Source organism: Eublepharis macularius, chromosome 18, assembly GCF_028583425.1.
Source record: "Eublepharis macularius isolate TG4126 chromosome 18, MPM_Emac_v1.0, whole genome shotgun sequence".
NCBI lineage: Eukaryota > Metazoa > Chordata > Lepidosauria > Squamata > Eublepharidae > Eublepharis > Eublepharis macularius.
In genome coordinates, this window is record NC_072807.1 from 37,869,000 (window position 1) to 37,881,229 (window position 12,230).

The 12,230-nt window shown below is 46.5% G+C and overlaps 2 protein-coding genes across 4 annotated transcripts in view; one reads left to right on the forward strand and one right to left on the reverse strand.

The window, feature by feature from the left end:
* Positions 1–7,366, forward strand: part of ENTREP2 (endosomal transmembrane epsin interactor 2) — a 202,751-nt gene extending 195,385 nt beyond the window's left edge. For all 3 annotated transcript variants that reach the window (XM_055002462.1, XM_055002461.1, XM_055002460.1), the window contains 4 exons: positions 3,103–3,178; positions 4,107–4,667; positions 5,937–6,268; positions 6,900–7,366. In XM_055002462.1, coding sequence (XP_054858437.1) covers positions 3,103–3,178; positions 4,107–4,667; positions 5,937–6,268; positions 6,900–7,085 — 1,155 coding nt within the window. In that variant the 3' untranslated portion in view covers positions 7,086–7,366. The remainder of the gene's footprint in view (positions 1–3,102; positions 3,179–4,106; positions 4,668–5,936; positions 6,269–6,899) is intronic.
* Positions 7,367–9,298: 1,932 nt separating this feature from the next.
* APBA2 (amyloid beta precursor protein binding family A member 2) overlaps positions 9,299–12,230 on the reverse strand; it is a 96,001-nt gene continuing 93,069 nt past the window's right edge. The window contains exons 11-12 of the mRNA XM_055002459.1: positions 10,873–11,013; positions 9,299–9,958 (exon numbers count right to left, since the gene is read on the reverse strand). Of these exons, the coding sequence (XP_054858434.1) occupies positions 9,887–9,958; positions 10,873–11,013 (213 nt within the window). The 3' untranslated portion in view covers positions 9,299–9,886. The remainder of the gene's footprint in view (positions 9,959–10,872; positions 11,014–12,230) is intronic.

Here is a 12,230-nt window from a genome sequence, read left to right on the forward strand (position 1 = left end):
TCCCAAACGCACTAGAAAACAGAGCCTCTGAACAAGTGCAGAGTGTCTGTGGGCCACACAGAGTCCCCAGGGCCCACTCCCCCTTCAGGGTGTCCCATCTTCCCACTTCTTCAGCAGGGGCAAACCCAACAGCCCTTGAATTGCTGACTCCCATGCAGCAGCCGACTCACACAACAGACAGCCGGGGAGGCCCATTCTCCAGTCATCACTGCTGCCTTCAGGAAGGAGTCATTTCCTAGATCCTTTTAGTCACAGTCTAAGGCATCTTGCACCCTTCCTGCAAGGTTCAGGCTGGAGAGGGCTGGCCAGTGGGTGTTCCAGGAGGGGCTACCTGCTACAGGCCTGGGCACGGAGGCCCTGATCTCAGCAAAGCCAGTCTCTCCAACCTTCAAAGACTCCCAAATCTTCTCAACTTCCTGCCTGTGCCAGCCAGGTACTTCCTCCTTTTATCCCCCCCTTCTCCTGACCACTCCTACTTTCTGCTACCTTACTCCCAAGGAGGCCCTTTCTCCCATGAAGACCTGTACTCCTTTATTCTGCAAGGAGCTTGTGCTGGCAGTGGAGGAGGACAAAGACTGGCTTGGGTGAGAGAGTTGCTTTGGAGTGCCTGGAGAGCAGGGCTTTTTTAGTGGCAACCCCCAGATTTTCTAACTAGGACACTCCCCTTACCCATCAAGTATTACCCTTGCGGAATCTGGTTAAGACAGGTTAATTCCAGGAGGCACCGAATGGTTTTATTCCTTGACTAGTTTTGTTATTTTAATTTCTTCCATGTTTTTATTGATACTGCTTTTAAGGGTTTTTTTTTTAAACTTCTGTTTTGTTTGGCTGTTGTTTGATTGCAGTTTCTTGCCGTTGATTACTATTGTGTGCAGCTGTGGGGGTTCTGTCAAAACGAAAAAGTGGGAGTATGACTTTTCTGATATAAAGTCTGGTTTTGTTGACGGACATCGGCAGTGGCGGAGTGGGAGATGAAAGGGGCAGTCACTTTTTTACACTTAACTCACCTATTTCACCAGGGATAGGCAGATAAAATGGAGGCCCTGAGACATCATCTCAAGTGTCTTAGGAGTGTGCCATTAAAATATGAAAGAAAAATAATATGTGGAATATGAACTTCTGACAGATGTGAGATTCGAACCTGGGGCTTCTTCTTTCATAGCTCAGTCTTTTAGCTACTACAGTGTAATACAACTACAATTCCCAGCATTCTCTGGGGAAATGGAATAGCTATTAACCCAATTACTTTTGTGGTATGAAAGAACAACCCCCAACTCCTTTGTGTGACTTGGCCAGTTTCCCCCTTTTAAATTGCTCTATTCTGTGTTTTATATGCTGTCTTTTCAGCCCAGGCGAAATTTTATTCTCTCTTCTTTTTTTGTGGCCTTTCAGCTCTGTGTTCACTGGTTGCCTTTTCATCTTCCGCTTCTGGTCTTTTTCTCATCACGTTTAATCATATTTGAAAAAAGAACCATCTCCTCCTTGTTCCCTTTCTGTTAAAATATATGTTTCAATTCCAAGTGCCATGTGATGTCAAAGCTTAACAGCTTCGGGGCAGAAGCCGCTCGTGTTTGATTCTGCCAAAGTCCCTGTACAAATTAAGCAGGGGCTGTCTTGGGCTGAATGATGGATTATTAATTCTGGGCTCTGTCACCCATTGTAATGATCTCTCAGTGGACGGCAGCAGCCCAGGAGCACGAGTAATGGCTTCAGCTCAGGATGACGCTCGTTCAGCCCTCTGACCTCCCTTAATGCAAGGGGGGGAGGGCATTGATTTCTCAGAACCTTCTCCTTTTTAGGAGGATAAAAACATTGCTAAGTTGCTATAGAAGATAGTTAGAATGCTGATTAATTGGCAAGATTGAATCTGTGCCTTGGATTTTAAAAAAAGGTTCCTCCTGCTGCACTGATGTATATATGAATCATATATTACCTATTTCTATATTATTTGTTTCAGTATTTTATATTTTAAATATACAAGTACTGCCTTCTGTTGCCTGGTCTACAAACGCAACAGACCGGAGCAGCAGAATTCTGAGATGGCAGGATGGGTACTTGGGGGGTGGGGGAGTGATCTAATTTCTGAACCTGCCTCCCATGTGGAAAATACCCCCAAGTATGAATTGCATAGATTTGCCTGGGCCTTTCTCTTTGATGCACTGGAGGAATAGTTTCACTTCTTTTTTTAGTATGAGGGAATCTATGAAAATGGGGTGCCAGTTTTGGTCCAGTTCCTCTTCTGGTGTTTAAAGTGGTACCAAATAGTAAAAGATCCAGTAGCACCTTTAAGACTAACCAACTTTATTGAGGCATAAGCTTTCGAGAACCACAGCTCAGGTGACACTGAGAGATCTCCGTCTTTTGGTGCTACACCTCTGAAGATGCCAGCCACAGCTGCTGGCGAAACGTCAGGAACTACAATGCCAAGACCATGGCAATACAGCCCGGAAAACCCACAACAACCATCGTTCTCCAGCCGTGAAAGCCTTCGACAATACAACCACAGCTCTCTTCGTCAGTTGCATCTGACGAAGAGAGCCATGGTTCTCAAAAGCTTATGCCTCAGAGTTGGTTAGTCTTAAAGGTGCTACTGGACTTCTTACTTTTTTGCAACTACAGACTAAGATGGCTAACTCCTCTGGATCTAAAGTGGTACAGTCTAGCTCAGGATTCATCTGTATCTATCATCCAGTGTCTTTTTATCCCATCCTCCTGTCAGGGCTCTCAGAAGAGTCCTCCTTGTTCTTCCAACTCCACTGGGGCGGGCTGGTTTCTCTCAGCCCAGTATAATTCAGTATGTTCTGGGAATGATAAAACAGGTCGAAGGAGACGCCATGCATGAGACACTTTGGGGGATAAAGACACATTATCCAAAAGGCTAAAGACTCTTCCATGCTCATCTTGGAAAGGTGCAGCACTGGAAAGCCACCAGGGAACTATGTGGGTTGTCCATGAAGGAGGACAATTGCAAATCACAGCCCAACTCCAGCACTCAGCCCAGTTAATGCCAGCTTCCCAAGTTTGGTTCAGCTTTCTCACATTAATTCTCTTTTGGTGGCAAAGGAGTGGGGCAAACTAGCATGTATGTTTTATTATTCACAGGTCACAACCCTGGAGCAGCAAGTTGCAGAGTGCAGCCTGGACGAGAGGAGCACTCCCGCAACCTTTGGCCTCCAAGGTAATCAGAAATCTCCCTGTTCACTTGCTTGGGGGTAGTAGGCACATGTGTGTTTGGTAGATCGCTGTGCATTTGGCCAGCTGTTGCATACGTGTGTGTTGGAATGGATGCTGCATGTTAGTGTGTTTTACTTACAACTGTGCTGTCAGATTTTGCTTTGGGACCCTATTGAGCATCAGTGTCTCTCTCCAGTTACCCTGGATGCAAATCAGAGCATCATTTCCATAACCATTGCTAGCATGAAGAAGGCAGCTTGAAATTCTTAGGAAACGTTTATTGGTTCAAAGGGAAATGTGGTTCAAGGGTTGTATGCCTGTGTTATATCAAAGGATTTCCTGTGACTCTTTTATTTCTGAAATGCATAGCCCGACCACATTTTCCATATAAAATGCCTAAAGCAGCCCCCACCCATATAAAAGTACCCAAAGTGCTCTGTGTTTGCAACCTAAAACATTCAGCCATTGAATACTTCTGGGGTGGGGGCTTGGAAGAAAATGGGTGATAATCTGATACTGGGCAGCAGTAGAGTTTTTAATCAAGAACTTTGGAGTACATGTACCTGAACCACTGGAATGTGGATTTTTTGGACCGCTATTTGTAAAGGTCTGCAGTTTCTCTTTCTTATGTATTCTGGGGAGCATTTAAAAAGGAGGCAATGCTACAATGGTTGTTGTGGGTTTTCCGGGCTGTATTGCCGTGGTCTTGGCATTGTAGTTCCTGATGTTTCGCCAGCAGCTGTGGCTGGCATCTTCAGAGGTGTAGCTCCAAAGGTGTAGCACCAAAAGAAACATCAGGAACTACAATGCCAAGACCACGGCAATACAGCCCGGAAAACTGACAACAACCATCGTTCTCCGGCCGTGAAAGCCTTCGACAATACATCAGGCAATGCTACAGTTTGTAAGTGGAGTTTATTTTCCTATGTCAGTGGACAGCACATCCCAGATGGTTTCTGAAGTTGTAGACATCCCTGGTCACAGCTGTTCCTCGGAGGATCTTTGTTCCCTGGAAGTCCAAGAGTCTCTGCTTTCTGCAGATCTATCTTCCTACGGCACGACCCACAAAGGAGCTACAAATCGCAGCTGCTCCAGTTTGGACTATAGCATCCGCTGCGGATTGCACAGGACTAATTCGCAAGGCTCGCCGGATGAAGACGTTGGCGACAGGCCTCACGGTCAGGAACACGAGACCTGCCCCCGTAGCCGATCTTCAGACTGTTCCTCGGAGAATTTTAGCGCCTCCGAGAGAGACTCCCGCAACTTGGCTCGGGAATGCAAAGCCACCCCTCCGCTCAAGCCGAGGAAAATGTGCTGTGGGGTCTTTGGCCAGACAGCCGCTTCACAGACTTACCGCACCCGTTCAGTGCCTGTTCATGCTTTGCCCCACGGCTGCCCAGAGAGAACGGCTAAGCAGCGCATCAGGAAAGGGAAAATTTCAAATATCGTCCGATCTACTAGTGACCCTCTATCGTGTTCATCTACCTTAGAAGGTATGCAACGTGTGTGTGTGGGGAGTACATATGCTGTGTCTTTGCAGATAACAATAAAGACACTATCGTGCAACTGTGTATGTTTTCAATAAGGGTTCATATTTATGTGTACATCAATTAAGTCTTATGATAATAGTTTACAGTGTTCAAGTCAAAGATATTATTACAACAACAGTACTGTTGTTACAGCAACCAGCAATACAGATAAATAATGAGTTCCATTCATCCACAAGTTGTGCAATAAGTCCCAAAATGAGTTTTCCAGATGTCTTTTTTCCTCGTTTCATGTACCTTCATGATAGGACTTCTCAACTTTGTCCTGAACACTGTAAAATATTCTCAATAGAGTTAATTGATATACACATAAAAATGAACATATACAGTGGTGCTATGGTGTCTTTTATTGAAAACATATACAGTGGTGCTATAGTGTCTTTATTGTCATTGGTTTTACTACTGTGTTCCTATATTCTAATGTCTTTGCAGATGAACAGATGTTTTGGCCTCTGTGCAAACCAAGAATATCTTGGACGAGCAGTCAAAGTACTGTCCAAGTACTTTCATAACGAGCGAGATTCATTCCTATGGCAAAGGATGAGATGCCATTGGTTCTGCACAGGAGTTGCTTAGGGTCAAAATTCAGTATTTACGGTGGGGGCAAAATCCCCCTCCCATATCCAACATTACAGCCAGTGTACTTGTCCTGCAGCACCGAGCTCCCCCCCCCCCCCCGTTTACACAGTCCCGCAGATTCATCCCCAGATTTCCAAAACTCGGTTCTGTTGGCATGCTGTCTTGAGTATCTCTGGGTGAGGGAATGCTGGGAAGCTGGTAGATAATGCGTGTAGAGAACTTAGAACCAAAAGATCACCCCATCTTGTAATCCCCACAGTAGCTCTGTAAGGTAGGCCACTCTTATTCTCTCTCTATGACAGAAAAGGTGGAGAGCTAAGAATATTTAGCAAATTCACGGCAGAAGCAAGGTTTGAACTGTGGATTTCCTAATTCACTGCTCGGACACTTTTGGCACTAAGCGGCATATGTCACTTCAAATACTGTTAAGGGGGCCTGAACTTGTGCGTGCACCTGCAAGAAAAGCAACAGTAGCAATTGAAATAAAAATTATGAATAATAATAATAATAATAATAATAATAATAATAATCCTACCACCTCTTTTCTTAAACCATTTATTTTGTGTATGTTCAACTTAGCTATGGTTGTTAAAGCTACATTTCTCACTCCCCGTCCCCGGTCCCCTTCATTTTTAGTTCCCGTTCCTAGTCCTCATGTGGCTGCCTCTGCTTGTCAGGACACCGCAAACCGTTTCCTGCCCGCTGGGAAGCCGAGGGAACTGAGGAAAGCCGACCTTGCCCGAAAGCCAAAGGCCTTAGAGGAGACCCTCTGCAAAGAGCGGCCCCACTCCTTAGTCGACCTGCAGACCTATAAAGACACTAAGATTCTGGTGGCCAAATTTTTGGAACATTCGAACTGTAACCTCCCTCCAGAGGTGCGCCATGTGGTCAACAGCATCCGGTCTGTCATCAAGTCTGACGAACGACACATGGAAGAAGCCATCTTCAGTGCAAACATCATCGACCAGGTAGGCGCCTTTGATAGCAATCTGGTTCTCGGGCCAAGCCACTCTGGGCCCAAGACTCTGAACTCACTGGAAAGAAGCAGATTCTATGTTGCTAAACCAGCAAGAGGTATCCCTCCGTTGTTCTCGAGCTAAGCAGGTGGCCGTGGGTGAGCCCCTCTTCTCATCCCCAGCTGTATTGTGGGGATAACAACAACACTGACTTTGTTCACTGCTCAAAGTGGGGCATTAATCTGTCTAGAAGAGCGGTATCGAAGCACACTGTTCCATGAGCTGCTGCAGCATAGTGGTGAAGCGGCTGGGCTGTGAATCAGCACTCTGCTGGTTCTACTCTTACTACTGCCACGAACTCTGCAGGTGGCCTTGGGTCAGCCACTCCTCTCCGCCCAGCTCCCCAGCTGTAGTATGGGGATAATAACTATACTGACTTTGTTTGCTGCTCTTAGTGGGGCAATATTTTGTCTAAAAGAGTGGGATATAAGCTCACTTGTTATGTTATTGTTGTTGTTATTGTTATTATTAATGTAGATGAAGGGCTTTGAGTATTCTGACGTGCTTCCTGTCTTCCTCGTGCTGTGTGAGGGTTTCCTGTACCAGCTGCTTCTTCTCTCCCTCTCCCTCCTCTTTTCCACAGGTGATCACAAGCTCCCAGCAAAATGTGAATACTTCACGCAAACGGCTCCAGGAAGACCTCCACCTCCAGAGCTGCGGCGCGCTGAGCTCCCCCGTTGCCTTCCTCCGTCGGGCCCACATCAGGCACAGCTTAGAGCGGGGCAGGCCACACAGTTTAATCGGCGTCTGCCGAGAGACCATCCTTTGACGGTGACTCTGAGCCTCCCCCCGGTAAGGAATGCAAACTCGAGCAAAGGCAACTAACTCACGGAGAATCGCCCCCCAAAACGGATGACTTCAAAACAGGCAAGTCCGTACATCCTGACACGTCTTCCTTGTGCGGTTCTGTTTTGGATCTTCTTCTCCGAAGCTGAATGCTCGACTCCTTTCACGAGTGCAAATTCCCAAAGTTATCCTCCCTCCCCTTTCGGCCAAGAAGAGGGGTTTATTATTTAAACCTTGTAAGAAATATATTTTGTCCCCCCCTACCGAGGAATTTGCTTCTAAAAGGTCTGTGATGGCTACCGTTTGGGAGGGTAGGAGCATACCTGTTGCCAAGAGGCACCGAACTGTCTGTACAACTTCACAGTTGTATTTGATTCGCTGTACCTCAAAAAAAAGTGTTTTCACTGATTATGAACAGTGTTTTCATAATAATAAATTTTTTAAAAGTATTTCTGGACATTGTGTTTTCCAGAAGTGATTTTTGGGGCAGAAGTCTTTAAGGGTTTTTATTTTAAAGGCTTAACCATGTTTTTGTCAACATGGCTTATATCCACCTCCTTGAGTGTGGCAAAGCTGCCACAGCGGTGACTGAAGAGAAAAATTATTCAAAGAAGTACCAAAGCCAACTGGGCCAACTAGAAACGCGACGCAGGAAAGAATATACTGCACTTGGTGCCAAAGCACCAGCCAAAGTGTGGTGTTGCATAGGAGCAAGTCCTGGTAAAAAGAACGGCCTCCGGAAATGACCTGTCACCTGCGGGTAGGTTAACATGCTTTTTTAAAAAGTGTGTGTTTAATACATCCCTTCCCTCTGAGATAATCTTGAGTACTGGTTCTTCCTGGAGGTGTTCACAAGACATCTCCGGCCCCTCCCCAATTCCTAAGAAGCACCTCCCGTTTCACTCATCTGGGCTGTCAAATTGTAATGATCATCATGAACAGGACAAAAGCTGCACACTCTCACGGTAGCCTCTTCATTTCTCTTGTTCTTTGGCTGTTCAGTTGGTAGCAGCCAGATGGAGACGGGAGAGCTTAGAGGAACGACAGCATTTGCCATCTAGCGGAAGGCTTCGGTGCACGCGCAGCTCTCCTGGTGTGAAGCTACAGCGACCTCCAGTGGAAACGAAGACGGTTGGACTTGCAAATTATGCCTTTCGCTTCCTGACTTTATATTGAATGTCTGTCTGATTTGAGTGGCTGGATACCAAAAAGGAGGGGAGGGGGCATTATTTCTGTGCTGCAGTGCTCAAGCACAAGTTCCAGTGACAGAGCTGGAGTTCATGTAGTGCTGAGAGAGAGCGAGAAGGACAGTTTCCAGCTAAGTCCTCGTTCTTGCAAAAGAAACCAAGGAAGCCGGGGGGGGGGGGTTGCTTTGTTACCCCACATTTATTGGTGCCTCTGCATTGAGTCTCTTCTACCATGCCAGGGCTTGGTGTGACTGGCGTGCCACGGCTTATATAGCTACGGTATTGTAGTAGAAACATGAATAACAACATTCGATTTATATACCGCCCTTCAGACAACTTCACACTCAGAGTGGTTTACAAAGTGTGTTATTATCCCCACGACAATCACCCTGTGAGGTGGGTGGGGCTGAGAGAGCTCTGAGAGAGCTGTGACTAGCCCAAGGTCACCCAGCTGGCTTCAAGCGGAGGAGAGGGGAATCAAACCCAGCTCTCCGGATTAGAGTCCAGCTGCTCTTAACCACTACACCAAACTGACTCCTAAAGATTTTGTTAATGTTCGGTAAGGCTTCTGTAGCTTCATAGTATAATTTTATTTGAGTTCAAGGCCTCAAGCAGGGAACATTAGACAGCAGGACACCAAAAGATACAGCACTTCACTTTTCATCTTGCTGCGAGTACAATACAATGGAGTTTTGCCATCTTCTGGTCATGGAGTAAGGGTCCCTTGTGTGTGGAGGGGGGGAGATTTGGGAATTGCCTGCATTTTGCGGGAAAACGTCCCTTCCAACCCTGTGATGCTATAATTCTATGAATAATTCAGCAGTGTCACAGTTTTGATGTCAGGCACCAAACACCGCTGGTGTTGGTCAATTGAAATGACTTGGTCTTGAACACATGGGCTTTCCTAAAGTTAATGGCATGGAAACAAACTCATGGCAAGGAAACAAAGCTCCTATAACCATTCCCCTCCTATAGTCTGGTAATTAATACACTGCATCTCAAGGGGATATTCAATGTTCAGAATGTGGCAAGTCTTTTATTGTCGCAAAACTCTTTTTTTGTCCCCAGCTTCCCCTGTTTCACAGTACAGTCACATCTCATATAAACACGTTACACTGGTCAATAAAGAATACCAATTACAGCTGGCGCGTCCCTCCCCGCCCGACGAAGATCAAACACTTGTCATTCCCCCCCTCCCCTTTCTCGGAATTGCATACATTCATTGTCACCCACCCACCCCAAAGGAAAGTCTGCGCTTGCCTCGTCTCGTTGGGATAGATATAAGTACAATCTGTGGGAGAACAGATCTCAGCAGCGGGGCTGGCCCTGGAGATGCCCACAGGGCATTGTGTCCTATGCCAAGAAGCTTCTATGACAAAGTGTGGTGGTTGGTGGTGGTTGCAGAATACCTTGACACAGTGGCTATCGTCCAGCGCAACAGCTTCACCGTGTGGCGACGCAGCTGTTACGCAAACTGGAGCCGTTGCACTTCCAGAGCGTGAAGGAGCAGATTCAGACCCCTTCCTGTTCTCTACCAAGTATTAAACCCTCTTGCAGAAGGGCTCTTCAGTTCCTTTCATGAGAGGTGGGCCTTGCATCAGATATAGAGTGGGGTCTCTTGACCGGTGAGCAGCCTGAACATGGCTGCCGGCATCGTCTTCATGTGAATCTGGGAAAAGGTTGAGAAGAGAGTCTGTCAGTCGCGAAAAGCTCCAACAGAAAAAGGATGGATCTGCCAACTGCATCCTGTAATCTTGCTGGCAAAACCTGTTCCTGCTTCTTACAAGTGACAAAGCAAAGGGAAGCACCAAAATGTGACACACAATGCAGGCCACAATGGAAATAGGCCTGCATGTGTGCGTCACGCAAAGCCAAACTGTTCTTCGTTAATGAAACCAGTCTCAGCCCTTGGTTTGATCAACTCAACAACAACAACAACAACAACAACAACAACAACAACAATAGATTTATATACTGTCCTTCAGGACAACTTAACACCCACTCAGAGCGGTTTACAAAGTATGTTATTATTATCCTCACCGCAATCACCCTGTGAGGTGGGTGGGGCTGAGAGAGCTCTGGAAGAGCTGTGACTGACCCAAGGTCGCCCAGCTGGCTTCAAGCGGAGGAGTGGGGAATCAAACCTGGTTCTCCAGATTAGAGTCCCGCTGTTCTTAACCACTACACCAAACTGCCTACTCTTAACCACTACACCAGACCTATCAATGCGCCCACATGCATATGTTAGACAGGGGGAAGACTTAAAACTGACCTGAAAAGCCATGTTCCATTCCTAAAGTTATTTTTCAGCTTGCTACTTGATAACTTTAATAAGGAAGGGAGAAGGGAATACAGAGCCGAAGAACTGCAGGACTTCCCAAAGGGACACCGTAGGGAAAACCTGGTAATCTGTAGTCAAAATACTTCAAAATAGTTTAGGGAGTTGCAAGAAGCCAATATTGGATTGACTTAGCTTTTTCTACAGAATAAGTCTTTCCCCTCTTCTTTCAATAAAAAGAAACTCCAGAGATGTTGCAGTCCTTGCTTTGATTGAAAATTAGAAAGGCTTAGTCAGACCCTCACCTCTCCCACCGAGTTGGACAAGGCCTGGACAATCTTCTCGTGAGCGGTGGCCACGACGCTTTGGCCGTTGATCTCAATGATGCGATGGCCAACACGGACGCCTCCTCGCTCCGCAATGCCTCCTCGCATCAGGCTGCATATCTGTCGAGAGAGAGAGATCTGTGGTCAATCAAGTGTTGTCTTCTGCCCAGCAGAAGCAAAGGAGGGGCTGTGAGCTCTTCTAGCCTAGAGATGGTGTGGTTCCGCTATACACAATGTTAGAATTGCAGAACCAGAGACCTCCTTGCAAACACCAAATTCGATGCACCTAAGCGCATATCAAAAGCATCCTCATAAAAGGCTTGTCCTGGTCTTGCCTTGAAAAAGGCTCATAAAAGAAAAAGAGCTGGCCTTGAGACACAAAGGAGGCCTGCAGGTAAGATTCTCACCCACCCCCAAAGCTAACTTGCCAGCAAAAGGAACCATCCTTGCTCTTTATACCTTGAACACTCACTTAAGCATCACACAGCAGAGAAATATGTTACCGCCTGCAAATATCTGCACAACAGTCTTGTCTAGGGAAGGAGGAACAAGAGTATCAATGGTGACACACGTTAGGCCATCAGTGCCCCCCCCCCCTCGACTCTGGAAAAGTGCAGAACAGGTTCCTTCTGAGCTCTGACACAAGCCGACCACAACAGAGCTGCTGTGAGAGTAACTCTCTGTAGGGCTTTTTTTCTGGGAAAAGAGGTGGTGGAACTCAGTGGGTTGCCAGCATGGTGGGGGCAACTCTTGGCGGGAGGTGGTGCCCCTGGTACCACATGTGCGCGCGCAAAGTACACGCATGCTCCCAGGGCCAATGACGTCACTTTGGGTCAGCTGGAACAAGGAGGGAGTTTTTAAAATTTTAAATCGCCCTCCACATGAGCGGCACGGAGGGCAATCTAAATTCCCCTCTGTCTGGAGATCAGGGGGCGGGGCCACCAGCCATGTGACCATTTTCAAGAGGTTCCGGAACTCCGTTCCACCGTGTTCCTGCTGAAAAAAAGCCCTGACTCTCTGGATATACACAGAGTTGTCGTTAGCCCGGTCTCAGTAAAAATATTTAGCAATGCCTGCAATGTTTCTTTAAAAACAACTACTATATGGTATAGAAGACAGACACAATTCAACAAAAGACATTTTTCCCTTGTAGGGAAAGTTAGCACAATTCAGCTCTGCATATACAGCCAAAGAAGGCAGACAGCAGCTACCAGAAACCCAGCACAATTGTAATAATAACGACAACAATATTGGTGCAGGGAGGGTGGAATATAAATCAAATCAATCAGTAAATATATACTGCCCTTCAGGACAGCTTAATGCCCACTCAGTGGTTT